The sequence below is a fragment of the Vulpes lagopus genome, chromosome 4 (assembly GCF_018345385.1).
Source record: "Vulpes lagopus strain Blue_001 chromosome 4, ASM1834538v1, whole genome shotgun sequence".
Lineage (NCBI taxonomy): Eukaryota > Metazoa > Chordata > Mammalia > Carnivora > Canidae > Vulpes > Vulpes lagopus.
In genome coordinates, this window is record NC_054827.1 from 101696652 (window position 1) to 101714687 (window position 18036).

Below are 18036 nucleotides of genomic sequence, written 5' to 3' on the forward strand. Positions count from 1 at the left end.
ATTTCCCCCATCAGCCTCTTCCAAAAGAGCTTATTGTCAAGCTTTTTTTTTAAGATTTTATTTATTTATTCATGAGAGACACAAAGAGAAAGGCAGAGACATAGGGAGAGGGAGAAGCAGGCTCCGTGGGGAGTCCCCAGTGTGGGACTCGATCCCAGGACCCTGGGATCATGACCTGAGCCAAACATAGATGCTCAACCACGGAGCTACCCATGTGCCCCTACTGTCAAGCTTTTGAATTACTTTCTGTCTGATAGGCAAGAAGTAACATCTCTGTTTAATCTGTAAAATGGAATTGCCTATCTTTTCATAGAGTCAGTGCATTTTCTTAATATATTTTTTTGTGAATTTTCTTTTCATATCATTTGATTAGAATTTTTTCATTTAATAGAATTTTTATATAATTTCCCTTAACTGTTAAAAGTCATTATATATTACACATACCAATAGCCCCTTTATCTCTGATATATGTCATAAATATTTTCACCCAATTTGTCATTTGCATTTTTTTCATGGTATTTTTATTGAGCTAATTTATATACCATAAAATTCACCTTTCTAAAGTGTACATTTTGGTAGTTTTATCATATTCACAAAGTGGTGCAAACATTACTGCTATCTAATTGCAGAACATTTTTATCACGTCAAACGAAACTTGCACCCAGTATGAATTACTCTCTCATTTCCTCTATCAACTCATCCACTGGTAACTACCAATCTACATTCTGACTCTATGGATTTGGCTATCATAGACATTTCATATAAATAGAATCCTATAAATATGTGGCCTTTTGTGTCTGACTTTTTTTATCTAGCATATTGCTTTCAAAGTTCATCCATGTTAGCAAGTATCAATACTTCATTCCTTTAAAAAAAAAAGAGAGAGATTTTTTTATTTATTTGAGAGAGAAAGAGTGCATGCATGAGATGGGGGGCGGGCAGAGGGAAAGGGAGCGAGAGAATCTCAAGGAGACTCCCCACTGAGCACAGAGTCCAGTGAAAGGCTTGATCCCACGACACTGAGATCACGACCTGAGCCAAAATCAAGAGTCAGATGCTTAACCAACTGAGCCACCCAGGTGCCTCTATTTCATTCCTGTTTTATGACTAAATAGTATTCTATTATACAGATAGATCACATTTGTTCATCTCTTCATCAGTTGATGTATGTTTGTGTTGTTTTCACTCTATGGTAATTACAAATAATGCTACTACGAACATTCACATACAAGTGTTTATATGGTTATGTGTTTTCAGTCCTCTTCGATGTAAGGCTGGTAGCAGAGTTGCTGAGTCATGTGATAACACAATATTTAACTCTGAGGAACTGCTGAGCTGTTTTCCAAAGCAGCCTCAGCATCTGATGTTCCCACCAGCAACGCATGAGAATTCTACTTTCTTCAAATCCTCACCAACACACATTACTATGTCCTTTTTATTTCAACTATTCTAGTGAATATGGAGTGATATCCCACCATGCTTTTGATTTTAATTTCTCTAATGACTCATGATGTTTTGCATCAGTTTATATAGATCTATTATATAGAAAGATGTCTACTCAAATCTTTTTCCCATCCTTTTTAATAGGGTTATTTGTCTTTTTATTGTTGACTGATAGGAGTCCTTCATACTGGATACTAGACGCTAGATACATGATGTGTAAATATTTTCTCACATTCTGTGTTGTCTTTTCACTCTCTTGATCACATCCTCTGAAACACAAAAGTTTTTAGTTTCAGTGAAGTCCAATTTATCCTTATTTTCTTTTGTTGCTTATGCTTTGGGCCTCAAGTCTAAGAAACCATTGCCTAATTCAAGTTGATGAAAGCTTGTATCTGTTTCTTTTTAAGAGTTTTAAAGTTTTAGTGTTTACATTTAGGTCTTTGATCCATTTTGAGTTAATTTTTTACAGGATGTAAAATAGGACTCCAATCTCATTCTTTTGATAACTTTTTTTAAATTTTTATTTATTTATGATAGTCACACACAGAGAGAGAGAGAGAGAGAGAGAGAGAGAGGCAGAGACATAGGCAGAGGGAGAAGCAGGCCCCATGCACCGGGAGCCCGATGTGGGATTCGATCCCGGGTCTCCAGGATCACGCCCCAGGCCAAAGGCAGGCGCTAAACTGTTGCACCACCCAGGGATCCCCAATCTCATTCTTTTGCATTTGAATTTCCAGTTGTCCCCGTACCATTTATTATAAAAGGACTATCTTTTCACTGAATTACCTTGGGAGGGACCTGTGTCAAAATCAATTGATCATAAATGTAAGGGTTTACTCTTGGACTTTTGATTTGATTCCATTGATCCATATGTCTATCCTTATGCCAGTACCACACTCTCAATTACTGTTGTTTTGTAGTAAGTTTATGGATATTATGAATAATGCTACTATGAACATTCATGTACAAGTTTTATGGTAAGTTTTGAAATCCAGAAGTGTGACATCTCCAACTTCTTTACTCTTTTTTAAGATTGTTTTGGCTATTCTGGCTTCATTATGTTTTTATATGAATTTTAGGATAAGCTTATCAATTTCTGGGAAAAAAAAGACTCACTGAGGCTGTATTTCATTTTTTTTTAATTTTTATTTATTTATGATAGTCACAGAGAGACAGAGAGAGAGGCAGAGACATAGGCAGAGGAAGAAGCAGGCTCCATGCACCGGGAGCCTGACGTGGGATTCGATCCCGGGTCTCCAGGATTGTGCCCTGGGCCAAAGGCAAGCGCCAAACCACTGCGCCACCCAGGGATCCCCTGAGGCTGTATTTCAACTGGAAAGTATTAACATCTTCATAATATTAAGGCTTTTGATACGTGAACATAAGGTATCTTTACTTATTTAGTTCTTCACTAGTTTCTTTCAATCATGTTTTGTAGTATAAGTTTTATATTTCCTTTGGGAGATATATTCCCAGGTATCTTGTTCTTTTGACGCTTTTAGAAACAAAAGTGTTTTTTCTTAATTTCCTTTTCCTGCTATTCATTGCTAGTGTGTAGAAATACAAATGATATGTTTACCCTACATGCTGCAATCCTGCTGAACTCATTTATTAGTTCTAATATATTTTTTGTGGCTTCATAATGCTTTTCTGCCATGCAAAAGCTTTCTTAATGCTTTCACATTTTCAACACTTCCTTTTACTACATTTGATTCTGCATCTTACATTAGAAGGATATCTTTGAGTTAAAGGGTAATTCACTCATTTTTATAATACCCGTAAAGTTTAATAGGTGACTTTTATTGTTGTTTATTCTTGAGGTTAATAAAGATTAGAGGGTTATTAGATTAAATAAATACTTACCAATCATTATTAGAGAGATAGCTTTGTGAAGTTGAAATAGCATTGGATGTGAGGTCAGAAAATCTGAGTGGGAGTCCAGATTCTTCTGTTTGACAGCTGTGTGATTATACAAGTCATTTAACCTTTCCAAAACAAAAAGCAAAAAACACAAAGACACAAAAAACACAATCATACAAAAGACCCTATCCACTTCACAGAACTGTTCAAAGGTTCAAAATGGAAAGTGCTTTGTGAACCATTCGGCATGTTGCCAGCATAAACTACTTTTATTAATTACAGTGATTATTAAACATGTGTCAAGGCTCCTCTTTAAGAGCTTTAGCTTTACCTAGATACAGAAAGGTATGGGTGCAGCTCTCCATGAGAGCCCTTGCCTAAGAGCCTTTTATTAAGTGCACGCAAAGAAAAGGGGTTTTGTTTATTTTCTCCTCCAGTTTTCCACTCTTCATTCCTTTGGAGTGAGAGAAACGCCTAGAGAGAAAAGACCTTTTATTTTCTGTAGAATGTCGACAAGTTCCAAAGTATTTTAGTAACTAACCCTTTTTTAAAGTGGAGAAAAATAACAAGCCCCTGGAGCCACCACCCAGAGAAGCCAGTGGTCCCAGGGGCTGCCCTGGCCCCCATTGGTCTGAGACGAGGGGTCTGTGAGGAAACCTGCAGGCAGGATTGTTCCTAAAACAACTCATGGCAGATTTTGGCAATAGACCCTTGTTTTCCTGTCCAAAAGGAAAATCACAGGATTTCATTTTTGTGAGAATGCTTTTGTGGGGGGGTATGTTTTCAGGGGGTATAAATGAACGCCACATGAGCTTCATTGCTTTTTTCCATCTCTTGACAGTTGAATTGCATATATATCTTTTCAGTTTTCAGGGTAGCTCTGCCTCTCAGTAGTTCCCAAATTTGGGGGAAGTTTGATTCACAAAGTATCATGAACTAATTTATCAGTCACTCCAAATGCTTTGAGGTCAGAAAATCTGGCTTCAGGTTCCTCTGGGCAGGTTATCAGCCTCAGCCAGACCTAAGTGACGGCTAATAGGTGCTCACACAGGGCTCCTGCCAGCTTCAGATGCCACAGCAAATGGCAACGCCTCTGATTGGTTCTGGTTCATGGCTGTGTATTTGCTTAATAATGTCCTTTTTATAATTTCCCAAATCTCTGAAAATACTAGCCTTTCCTGTTTAAAATTACAAAAGATACAGAATGCAATTATGATTCTGTGCCTTATAAAAGTTTTCTAAGGATGATATAAATCCAGGTGTCATACTGTTTCTTTTTAAGTAACTGTTCTTTTTCATAAAAATGATAATGCTCTTTATATTAAAAAAAAATCAAGCCATGCAGGAAAATACAAAGAAATGAGTTACAAGTCATCCAAGGCCTCTGCTCCCAGGAGTGGTGATCCTTATAATATCTTTTCTCTTCATATCATACGGGTATAGATTGAAAGACAGGGAGACAAGAAAGAAAAAAGAGAAAGATGTATTTGATGGCATAAAAACAAACTTTTTCTCTGTAACAGGATATCACAAAGTCAAGAAATAAATATCAAAGAAAGGATATATAGAAAAAGTTCTTATAAAATCTAGATGAGGGATGACTGGGTGGCTCAGTCAGGTAAGCATCTGACTCTTGGTTTTGTCTCAGGACATGATCTCAGGATCCTGAGATGAAGCCCTTCATCAGGGTCCATGCTCAGCAGGGAGTCAGCTTGAGATTCTCTCTCTCTCTCCCTCTGCCCTTCCCTTTCATGTTCTCTCTCTTTCTCTCAAATAAATAAATATTTTTAAAAATGTAGATGAAAAAGACAAGTCAACAGAAATATAAACAAAAGGCAGAAATGGTCAGTTTACAGAAGAGGAACTACAAATGGCCAATAACCATACAAAAATAATTGTCAATATCATTTGATATTAAGGAAATGCATTTAACTAAGGAGAGGCCATTTTTCACCTGCTGGGAGCAAAATAAAAGAGTTTGATGATGCCCCATGATGGGAAGAGTACAAGAAAGCAAGCATCCTTACACACTGCTGGGAGTGGGGATTGACACCACTTTGGGGGAAAACAGTTGATATCTTATAATGCATTGACCCTTTGACCAGCAGATTCACATCTAGAAACTTAACCCAACAGATAGATATGTACACATGTGCAAAGATGTATAAGCAGTGAAATGGTGTCGTTGACAATAGTGAGCCTTTAGAAATTAGAAATACTCTTAAAATCCATCAAGGGGGACTGGTTATGAAATCCATGTGGTGGAACACCATAGCACCACTGAAAAGAATGAGATGTATGTATACGTTCTGACTTGAAAGATGCCCAAAGTGCATTATTATTTTTAAAAAGCCAGATGTAGACCAGAATGTTTATTCAGTCAACAACTGGTTAAACCCTGTGATGTGCCAGGCAAAATGGTCCATACTGGTACCATTATGGAGGGTCCTGCCCTCAAGGCGCAGCCCAGGGAATGACATAGGCCTTACCTGAATAATCACACAGATGAATGTAGAATAGCAACTGTGACATGCACTAGAGAAGAGGTACCGGGTGCTGTGAGAACTCCCAACAGAGCTCTGACAGACCCCAAAGATTGAGGAGAGCGGGAAGGAGCCAGTGTGGCAGAGCCCAGAGGGTAGTGGCAGATGGAGCTGAGCTGGGGGAGGCTCTGGGGGCTGGTAGATTCAGGGTATGATCTCACGTGTGTGTGTAAGAACATGCGCCTATATATGTGTGTGTTTGTATAAGCATATCAGCATTTCTGAGAGAACATATAGGATGCTTGATAGGGATAGCTATAAGGAGTCAGACTGGGGATGGAGAAAAGATGGGGAGTCTCATAGACAGAAGGGAGAGGATGTTTTCACTTACCACTTAGGATTTTTCAATATTATATACCAGTATTTTTTAGATTATAAATCTAAAAAATCTAACTACATTTTAAGAAAACACATGCTTAAAACCAAAAGGAGGGTGAAAGTCTAAGTTCCCAACATGTCTATTTTGGTGCTAACCCTTACAGAGAATAGGACCTTTACTCCCCAGCCCTTGGGAGGAGCTAAAATTGACAACTGGAAAGCTGCCACTGAGGACTCTCTCTATTAAAAGAAACTGGCTTAGTCTGGGGCCCTTGAAACTCATTTTTTTGAATGCCCTCTATACCCAGTGATTTCCCTTTCATCTACTCCTCCAGCCCTCAGAGCGTCCCAGCAACATCTTTCACTTAGCCACGGCTCTCTGGCTGCCCCAGACCCCTGTGGTGTAGGTGCCATGAGAGGTTTCCCTCCTGGCCAGAGATAGGAGATGAAAGGAAGTGGCAGCCTTGGGCTACAACATGAGCCTGTCTTGTCCGAGGCCATCTGCCCGAAGCTGAAGGGTGGAGTGGCCAGCTTTGGCAAGGCCAAGAGGAAAAGCCATGTAGCTGCACAGCCGGTCAGTTATAAAAGAAATGCAGCAGGCTTACACCTCCCAATGACAAGGGAACTTGAGCTTCGGGTAAATTAAAGCACTGACTTGGGGATGCCTGGGGGCTCAGTGGTTGAGCGTTGGCCTTTGGCTCGGGGCGTGATCCTGCAGTCCTGGGATCAAGTCCCACATTGGGCTCCCCAGAGGGAACCTGCTTCTCCCTCTGCCTGTGTCTCTGCCTCTCTCTGTGTGTCTCTAATGAATAAATAAATAAAATCTTTTTTAAAAAAAAAAAAGCACTGACTTGAATCAAAGCGGACACACAGACACGTGGGGCACCTCTAACATCTGCTCCATCCATCACCCACTGCCTAACTCCACATCATGGTGTCCCTCTGCAGTAAGTTCTCAGAAGCCCATTTGGGACCCACATATATGGCAGCTCAGTTTCCTGCTTGCCAGCCCATTCAACCTATGGGCTGTGTCTGCTACTTAGCAACTATTTCTCTGACTCTCATTACCTTGATTAGAAAATCATCATTCTATAACTTCTACTCTTTAATAACCAAATGTTAAACTAGAAGAGGATGCAGGTGGAAATCACAAACCTTAATATGAATATGTAAATGAATCCCGGAGGCTTCATATTCCCATCTACAAATTGGGCTGTTGACATCACTCTTAACCACTCCTTCTGAGACTTAAGTGAGCAAGCAGGTGTACGTATTTCACGTAGCACCATGCCTGACAAAAGTAGGTGCTTAATCAACGTGAGTTTCTGCCTTCCGACTGTCCTCTCTAGTGTGAGCCCTCAGCTGTACACTTAGTAAGTTGGAGACTTCTATTGCCTTCCCCATGAGTGTTCATGTCTCCAGGGTAAATAGACTCAGTTTACATCCGCAAATGTTCCTTGAGCTACTTGTGTACTCTTCACTTTGCTATGGGAGAGGAGATTTCTGAGTCAGTGATCCCCTAGTTATTGCCAAATGGGAAAAGAATCCATCCCTCCCTCCTTGCCAAGAACCCTGCATGTTTTAAGTTGAGTGTTCACATAATGGGGTCTGCCTGCATAAATAGAAACATCCTTTTTACTAGTCATCAAGTTTTCTCTTCAAGAACTATTTTACTAGTCATCAAGTTTTCTCTTCAAGAACTATTACACATTTCACAAATCCAAGGGGACAGGCTCAGCTAGATAAGAGCCTGCCAGCTCTAGCTCTGGCTGTATCTCTTGACAGCTGGATTGGCGCGGTGGAATCCATGGTTTCCCCCAGAAATGCTTAGGAAGACCAGAGGGAACAGCTGCTCTGTACCTTGGCAGAGCTGGAGGTGGTTGGTCTTGTGAATGAGGTTTTTCGATTAAGGACCTAGGTCAAAATGGGATATTAAAGGTTTGATTTTTGTTTTTGTTTTCCCCCCAATACAACATGCTATCAGCTCAAGAAATTTAGGAATATTAAACATTCCCTCTCAGCTTCAAGATGACAGTTGATAAACATCACCATAAAGTACTGAAATCAACAAAGGATGGGAGGAGAAATTTGAGCCCTGGGAGATTAATAAATGATGAGGAATGAATGCAGTCAAACCACACATCCCCAGTGGGGCCCATTACTTGGGCTCCTGCATAAAAGCCAGAGAGGCAAGCATGGCTCCTGTAATTCTGTTAACACTAATGACTAGTCCTTAACTGCTCTCAGATGTATACAACAGTGATATTTGTTTCTCTTAGCAAGCAAAGTGTTGTTCCAGGGCTGTGGACAGTGGTTTTGTTTGGGAAATTGGGTAATCTAATCACTAGCTCTGTCAACTGCCTTTGTACTTACTCCCTGAGAAGGCCTCCTGTATGGTGTGGAGCTGTGGTTCTCAGCCTGCATCACCTGGAGCCCTCGGGTTCCATGGAAGATCTTTTGGGGGCAGCCAGGTGGGGGCAGCTGGGTGAGCCTCTAGGCCCTCTCCACCTGCTCCAGTAAGAGCAGCTCCACCCGTACCTGCTCTGTATTTTAGAGAACATGGAATATTCTGTTTGAAATGAAAGAGTTTTGGGTTTGTTTTTGTTTTTGCTTTCTGCTTCAAAACAGAGACTTGAAACTCAATGGTGCCATGATGTTTGCAACCTTTTGCAAGTTACTTTTCCACTCACTGCAATGTTTCTAAAATGTAACCATGTTAACATACATAGGTAGAGTTAAATCACAGTATAAATAAACCACAATATATTCATTTTCCTTCTCAGGGATATTTAGATGATTCCCCCTTTTTCATTTTTTTCTGTTTGAAATGATGCTTCAGAGAAGTTGAGGGCATTTTTTTATATCAACAGTGAGGGGTGGTGAGCTCTGAGCTGGCCAAGAAGGGAAGGGGACAACAGGAGGGGGCAGATGGATAGTGAGAAGGAGGTGATGGATAGTCAGTGGATAGAGGACTAGAAATTGCATGGACTTGATTGTGGCAGGACATGATAGAGCCAGGGGGTGGGGGGCAGTCAGTGAGCTGCGTGATCCAGAGGTAGCACAGAATAAGCTATGATAAGGCCCCAAGAGTGATGAAGGACACAATCTGGTATGTAGAAAACATTTAAAAATTAAGGTAAATTGAATAGGACTGCATTAAATTAAACTGAATTTAATTTTACTGAGTCAATGAGATGCTAATCTTGCACAATTTAAACATGGTTCCCCTTTCCTGCCCACTACTCCCTTAATGTTAAACCAGCATATGGTTTTTAGAAGCTTCATGAACATCAAATATAAATTAGATCAGGGATTGAGTTTCTGAAAAATGAATAATGAATGTTTGCTTCTATTAGTATCTCACAGAAAAATATTGAGGTTATGAAAATTTTTCTGAAATTTAGACCCCCTTAAGCTCTCAGGATCCACTTTCTTGATATTGTGAGCATTTTGCTCTTGGAAGATTTTGCTTCCTGCCTCCAAAGGCAAAAGGTGACCTACAGAACTTTCAGAACATGTAATTATTCATTTGAAAATAATTTTGATAGATACCTATCTTTGACGTTGCGTTGAATTATAATACTGAGTGGAAAACAAATACAAAATCTTTTTAAACTTGAATTTGGGTTTTTTTTTTTTTTTTTTTGAATTTGGGTTTTAATCAATCTAAAGTACTGTGTGTTAAAAGTCTCTGTAACATTATGAGTTAAATGTTTTCTGGCATTGCTGGGTGCCCTCCTCAGTGGTTGATTGTGGAGATAGTTAACCAGAGAAAACACCAAATAAACAGGATTCAGTTTGCATTTGGGGTGGGGCAGGCTTTTCCTCTCTCTTTTGTCCTCTCTGCAAACTCTGAACATGTGATGCTTTGATTCTATCCCTGTGGCTCCAATTGTCATTACTTTTTGGAGTGAGCATTATTTGAAAATCGCTTTCCAGTCAAAGCTTCAGGCCAAATTGAGGATAATGACTAATTGGGAGGTCGTTCAATTTATTTATGGCCTATAATAATAAAAGTAGTTTTAAGACGAAGGATATTCTTAACATTTATGAATATGAAATTCTGGTTTTTCTAACACAATAATTAAAGTTATTACCAGCAATCTTGATTTGGAGTAGCCCCGTCATAAAAAGTCTAGAGCAAGTAACTCAGTTAATTTTAACATATGACAAATGAGGTGACAGTCTCGCATCTACCCTGATTATCAACTCAGAAATGGTATTCAGCTGATCATGAGAGGACCAAGTCTCTATGACTTTGCCACCTCACTGCTTGGTCTGGACTAGAAAGTTCTAATGGTGTGGCTTTATCTCCTAGACCAGCTCCCCAGGACTAATCTTAGCTCCTAGAGGCTGAATGAATCGGTTCTCTGGGGGAGTGTGCTGACATCAGTTGGTGGTGTCTGCCACCAGGGGTCCAGGTGGGAGAAAAAACAAATCTGAAGTCTGAGTGTCAAGGTCAGAGTCTTACCTCCATCCTTTATTAGCTGTGAGCGATCTTGGGCAAGTCACCCTTTCTGCAACCTCAGCTTTCTCATCTACAAAACATGGATAGCAAAAGTTGTTAAGAAAATTAAAATTGAGGGGCGCCTGGGCAGCTCAGTGATTAAGCCTCTGCCTTCCACCTAGGTCATGATCTGTCCTGGGATGGAGCCCCTCCAGCCCTTGCAATGAGCTCCACACTCAGCAGGAAGTCTGCTTCTCCCTCTGCTCCTTCCCCTGCTCCTCCTCTCTTTCTCTCTCTTTCTCTCTCTTTTTTTTCTTGCTCTCTCTCTCTCAAAGAAATAAATAAAAGCTTTTTTAAAAAAAAAAGAAAAAAAAGGAGGGAGAATTAAAATCGATACTACAAGTGAAAAAGGAATCTTAGTTACTACTAGTATGTCTTGCCTGTCCCAATCTGGCATTTCTCCTTTAAAATTCACAGTACTCTAGTACAATTAATTGGGAACTACCTACCATCTCGAATTAGTGCATTTTCACTAAAGTCATGGGGCCTTTTCTTGCTGCCCACACTCTGCTCCTGGCCTCTCCTGCCCTAGGTGATCGGTCATTATGTGTTTATTGAATGAATATAACCTTATTACTAATAGCATTTTTAAAAACTTAAATGTCAACAGTCAAATGAGTATATATCTTCTCCTTGTATATTGTATACTTATATATTTCTCAACATATATTTATTTTCTCTTTTATTTATATCTTTTTATTTGGAGAAACATATTTTGTATTCTTTTTGAGAGGATTATCATTATTTTATATTCGTGGGATCATAGGCTTTATTTTTTTCTCTTAAATAATTTTAAATTGGGCTTTATTTTCAAGGAATTGAGCTGTTTTCTGTGCTCAGGCAGCCCCATGGGCCAGTTTGAAGAGGATGCAGGCCAATTGTCTTGCTGGATCAGGCACTGAAGAGGCTGCTAATACCTTCATTGAGTCCCCCTTCTGAGCTGAGGGCAGGCAGGGGGCTGTGCTTGCTCACTTCCTCTGCACAGCACTGGCACTCCATAACCCATCTCCTGAAACCTCTCTCCCAGCTTCCTCATATCCCCTCGGCTGATACCACACTCAGGAGTAGACTTTTAAATGATATACTTAGGGAAGAGCCTTGCTCACAGCTTCAAACCATCTGGACTCAGCCTTTCTTTCTCTACTTCACAATGCTTTTAAAATCCAGGTCTGGGGGTGGCCCAGCGGTTTAGCGGTTTAGCACCGCCTGTGGTGGTGTGGTCCTGGGGACCGGGGATTGAGTCCCATGTTGGGCTCCCTGCATGGAGCCTGCTTCTCCCTCTGCCTGTGTCTCTGCCCACGCCCCCATGTCTGTCATGAATAAATAAATAAATTTTTTTTAAAAAATCCAGGTCTGGGGCGCCTGGGTGGCTCAGTCAGCTAAGCACCTGCCTTCAGCTCAAGTCATAATCCCAGGGTCCTGGGATCTAGCCCCACATCATTTCCCAGCTCAGTGGAGAGTCTGCTGCTCCTTTCTCTCTCTCTCTCTCTCTCTCTCTCTCTCTCTCTCTCTCTCTCAAATAATCTTAAAAAATAAAATAAAATCCAGGTTCCTAAGAATCATCTAGCTAGCTAGGAAGTTCCTTGGCTTTCTGCTTATCACTGGAAAAACAGTTCCCTGTTGCTGCCGCCAACACAGACATGTTTCTTCTTTCCTTGATGACAGGCACATCTCATCGTGCTAAGCAAAAACCCCTCTCAAGAGGAGGCAGCAGTCTCCGCACATTTTGTCGCCCACGCTTCCATCGCTTCTGGGAGACCCGAGCACCATGGTGAGTGCAAAACCTGTGGGCGTCCCTTGCTGCCTGCTTTCTGCCTGTCCTGCAGACATGCTGCTGGGCCTGTAAACCAGCTGCCTTTAGGAGGGGTGAGCAGGTGGCCTGAGCTGTGACATCGCGATCTTTTGCCGAGCTTTAGTGGCTTTACATGGCTATACGTAGCTGTGCCACTGTGTTAGCTTCACCAGTGGCCTTTGGTTTCTGTCCTATTCGGCCTTTCTCTAATCTTTTACTTTGAAATACAGTGAATCTTCATCCAAACGGAGCTGTTAAGAGCCCCAGAGAATCTATGATGGGATTACAGGGAAATCTGCTCTGCTTTCAAAGGTGATCTATTTTTAAAAATTGTTGTGGTGCTACTGTGGCAACAGACCTGACTTGTCAGAATCCCAGCCCACAGACTTTCACAGGACTGAGTTTTCCATCAGCGTGAACTTACATGGTTTTGGGAGTCCAAGAGGAAGCTGCCATTTATGACTCATATGGTTTTTCTTAGCCCCATGAAATAGGTAGAGCAATGAGCCTGGGGAGTTCTTTAATCCAGCATTCTGGACACAGAGCATACAGTGTGCCTCTGTTGATGGAGAACACATATTCCAGTGACTTTTTTTTATCAGAATATTCAGAAACAGAGTATAACTCATCATCAAGAAGACCAAGGGGTGTATTCCAATAAGATGAAAATAATCATGTACTGTAATAAAATAAGATCCAATGTGCCAACAGGTCTAAAATTGAGATCCAGAATAGTTGGGGTCCAGGAAGCAAGAATTGGGCTAGGATATAGAGGCTGGCGGGCAGGCAAGGATGAAGGGGCACCTCTGTGAGCAGCCTGGTCTGCACAGATCCCAGGGCCAGGCAGGGGCTCCAGTCCAGGGAGGAGCTGGTGAAGTGTGTATCGAGGTTTACCCATCTTGTCCATACTGCCTTACAGACTCCTCATTCTGGTCTCCTGGAGCTTTGAGGACCTTTTCAGAGCAGCCTATCTAGGAATAGAGAGAGAAGGCAGGCAAACTTTTGGGTTCTCTCTCTCTCTCTGAAATACTCCATATATAACAATCAACTTCAGAACCTTCCAAGAGCTGGCAGGTCTTTTTGACCAGGTTATTGGTACTGAAAATTACTTTAGTAAGGAATTAATAGGGAAGAACCTTCCATTGCGAATAATTAAGACCATTAAGATGCCAACACATGTCTGACGGAAATCTGACTAGTAGAAGTCACAAATCTACGTGTCTCTCGGAACCACAGAAATAGTGTGACACAGATAGTCTTGACAGTACAGTAGGAGCAGCAAGCGCAATTGGAAATGGCAGCTATTGTTGGTTGTAACATAAGAGAGACAATACAGAGCACTGAGGACTGTAGCAAACTGGAGAGGCCATGCCCTGTTAAGTGAGCAGTGATCTCTGGGCTCTAGCCTATCACTGTCACTTCTTTCAAGAGAAGGCAAAAATCTAGATTTTTATGTATAATTGATGGTAACTAACTCACATATGTTTCTGGCTCTGAGTATGGCAAAACAAGCATGAGGGTCAGACATGTAATGTCTTACCTGGACAGCAGGTGTGTAATGTGCTTGTCAGATCCTTCCTGCCATCCTCTCGGGCTCGTGGGTTCAAGACAACTGGAGGGTTCTGAGCATTTAAACTGGTGGAGTGGGGATGGGGAAGTCTTGGGTGAAGTCTAAGAAAGAGAATACCAAACAGCTAGAGGAGACCAAGGCCCAAAGACCCTCTATGCCTGGAAGGATTCCAGCTTGCCAGCATCTCAGCTAGTTAATAAATGGATGGTTTGGGTCAGATCCAGTAGAACTTGTGTCCTGAAATGTTTTTTCCCTCTAGCTGCAAAGTTAGGCCACTCTGCTTTGCATGATTCACAAAAGCAGATAATCCATATTTTTTTTTACATTTTTTAGTCTAAATATAGTGTATTGTAACTGAGAATGACAGTAATAACAAGATCTTTGAGAATTCAGTGACCTCACACAGGAATAGTAATAGTAACAACTAATGCTTTCCTGGTGTATTCTGGTATGGTTCTAACCAGTTACATCTGTTAAATCAATTAATCCCCATAGTATTTCCCTGAGATTGGTGTAAGTACTTCCAGTTTCTGGTGGAGAAACTGAGGCACAGAGATATTATGTAATTTCCCCAAGGGTGCATAGCCAGGGAGTAGCAGGTTTGAACCTAGACTTTTTTTTTAAAGATTTTATTTATTTATTTATGTATTTATGTATTTATGTATTTATGTATTTATTTATTCATGAGAGGCACAGAGAGAGAGGCAGGGACATAGGCAGAGGGAGAATTAGGATACCTGTGGGGAACCTGATGCGGGACTCAATCCCAGGACCCTGGGATCACGACCTGAGCCAAAGGCAGATGCTCAACCACTGAGCCACTCAGGTGCCCCTGAACCCAGGCTCTTGACTTTATATTATATTAAAAGGGCTGCACATGCCCCTTCTCCTTCCTTGCTTGCCTCCCTTTAGGCCTGCTTTGGAGTCTGTGGCATTTGGGACAGAGGAAGGACATGAGAAGAGCCGAGGCAGCCCAGAGAGATGGGTGGGGGCCAGTCTAGGAGCATGCACAGGGTCTCAGCTCCCCTTCTGCCTTTGGTGGCCTGAACCCCACAAGCTGACTTGCCAGTCAGAATTTGAACTATAGGAGGAGTGTAGAGATGGAAGAAAACTTTCCCCAGGAGCGTGGAGCTGCAATTGGCTTTAGACTAGGGAAGGGGGGTCACTTCTGCCGAGTGCACTGGTTGCTAGAAATGTAGGTAGCAGGAATCATGGTAAGATCATGTTAACGGTGACAAGAGTAGCAGGAGTTAAGCTGGCCCTGTATGCAGGTGCTGGAACTCTTATGCATGTGCTCATTTAATCCTTTCAACAACTTAAAGGCAGGACATGACCTCCCACTTTACAAGTGAGCTAACACAGCCCACTCTCCCTACCTGCCACTTCGGTCAAACTATATTGTCTACTCACTGCTCTGCCCAAAAAAGGACACAGTCCCCATGAGTCCATAGGGTGTCTAGACAAGCCCTTCTCAGGCTCAGCTTCTATGAATCAGAAAACACATGAAATGGCCATCAGGAAGAAAATTTACTGAAGCCTTAAAGGCAAGTCAGCGCTAAGTGAAACTGGGCAGTGAAACTAGATCACAACAGCTGCTTGCTGGGCAGCAGCATGAAGCCCTGGAGCAAGTGCAAAGGGCAGCACAGCCCTTGTCCCCAAGGCCTCAAACCGACCATCAAAATGGGCATGACAGAAACAAACACAGGCAAAGAGAATCCCCCCACCCAACTCTTCCCACTGTGTGAACCAGATTGGAAACCATATGTGTCAGAATCCTGGTTCCCTTGATGGCAATTATAGGAAAGGCTATGGAAAATCGACTGCTCCTCCAGCATTTTAAGATACAAAGATTGTTCTGGCTCTTACCCACAGTGCCTGAATGTGGTGCGGGCTGAGAAGACCCATGTTCCAAGCATAAAATTAGTGTGCCTCTGGAAGCAGGAACGAGGGCCTCACCCAGGCAGGCGCATCCCCATTGTGGGAGGCTTGTAGGGAGCCTGGTGTTTCAATGTCCTCCCTCTGTTACCTCCTCACAGGCCTATGCCCCCTCAGCAGGAACAAAAGCCCACCCACGGCTGGGGGGCTCTCTAGGCTAGGCCTCTGCTGCCTCCAGCAAGGGGGAATTAGAGGGGGGAGTTTGGAACTTATCTTTGACAACTAAAGGGAGGCCACCCCCTCAAACACATACACATGCACACACTAGTTGGCTTTCACCCAGGATGGCAGAACTATGACCTGGACTCTAGTCACTAAGTTCAGAAATCACAGCCAGATCCCCTGGGAGCAAATCTGCATGTTTCACCAAATGCCCAGGAAATCCAAGTGCATAAGGACCTCAGCTCAGTTTCCCTGTGCTTAAACCTGTCTATGCAGAGTACAGATTTTTTTTTTTAAAGAATCTTTAATGAGAAAAGTTGTTCATTTGGGGGTTCTCCGTAGCCTGCTTGCTAAATGCCCATTGAAGGCATTGCCCTCTGACAAATGAAGTGTCTCTGCTCAAGAAGCTGGCGTGTTTCAGGCTCTATGCTCAAGCTAATCCCTTTGCTCTGTGCCTTTCCTGCATTCCTTATGCAGACAAAACTGCCCTAGAAGTCACGAAGGATTGTGATTGCATAAGGACTTCCAATTCAGGCGCCTGGAATGTCACTAACCTGAGCCTGGCCTGCATCCCGGAGCAGCCATAGACAAACTTGGTATTAACAGCTCTCCCAACCCTGCTAAGTGTTGAGGGCATTGGCCTTGTGTTTATAACTCTTCTCCTAAAGGATATTAAAATGAAATGGGCAGAAGCCAAGTGCATTTCAGTGTAAACCTTTGAGAGGCAGAGCCTGCTGAGCACAGGCGGCCTTGTTTGGAAGTGGCTCCATCTGCAGCCTGAGCTCTGTCAGGTCCAGACACAGCAGAATGGAAGGAGCTCTGTTGGAGCCTTGGGGACAGGGGGTGGGATCCCTGGCTATGTGGACCAGACTCATGAACATGGGGTGCATTCCCAAGGTGTAATTCCCTATGCACAAATATATAAATCTCCCTGGCCCCCACTTATCCTAGGCTCTCCCCACATTTTTCACAGCAGACATAAAATAGACATTGTGTCTTAATGATGTCTCTTATTTTATATACTTCCACGATCCTCCCATTTCTCAACTCTTCCTCCTCCTTCCTTCTTCCTTCTCAGCTTGCCTCCCTTCTGGGTCCTACCCCACCCCCAGCTCATTCCATGTCCCCTGGGTGATGGATACTTCTTGGGCCATGTGTGTCCCATGGAGACAGTAAGTCAGACAGGTTCTGGAATACACACACATGCCCAGCCCCGATGGACTCCTATCAGGTAACATAGCCACCTGAGAGAAGCCATAGTCAGGTGTCCTTCACCTTCCTGTGGCCCTCCTCAGCTGCCCTGACTGTTTCCTCCACCCCACTTCCAACCTGGAGAGGCCTCCAGGTGGGATGTGTGGCACAGCCCTGCTGGGGGAAATGAGTGTATGCCATGGCTGGCAACACCCAGCCACCTTTCTCTCTTCCTCCTCATTCTTTCCCTCACCATCTTCCTCCTTCCCTCCTCAGCCTTTGCACATCCCCCTTGAGCCCTGTGTGCTCTGAGGGACCCTTCCTTGGCTCCTAGGCAAGGCCCGTTTCTTATTACAAAATGCCCAGCCATCCTGGGCCTGGCCTGCCTCTGAGCTCCACAAGCAGATGTCAGCATCCATGCCTACTCTGTGCCCCAAAGACCATGTGAGATAGGGGAAGCTGTAGAGAGCAAGTGGTGGGCGAGGCCAAAGAAGAAGCCTCACCCTGCCTCCCACTATCTTCAGTAGGTGGTGAAGAAACCACTGATGCCAACCTGCCCCTCAGAGATGGCTTTGGACTTCCTGGGATTGCCCGGCTAGTAAGCCGAGGCAGGTCTGCCACTCAGAAGCCATGTCCAGGGCCTCTGAAAGTGTTCTTCCCAAAAAGTAGACTTGGAAGTCTGGTGGACTGCTGAAGGCCTTGAGGTGAGGGGCGA

The 18036-nt window shown here is 42.8% G+C and overlaps 1 protein-coding gene across 3 annotated transcripts in view; it reads left to right on the forward strand.

Moving 5' to 3' along the window:
- Window positions 1-18036, forward strand: part of TTC23 (tetratricopeptide repeat domain 23) — a 97103-nt gene that overhangs the window by 53530 nt on the left and 25537 nt on the right. For all 3 annotated transcript variants that reach the window (XM_041751695.1, XM_041751694.1, XM_041751696.1), the window contains exon 7: window positions 12337-12442. In XM_041751695.1, coding sequence (XP_041607629.1) covers window positions 12337-12442 — 106 coding nt within the window. The remainder of the gene's footprint in view (window positions 1-12336; window positions 12443-18036) is intronic.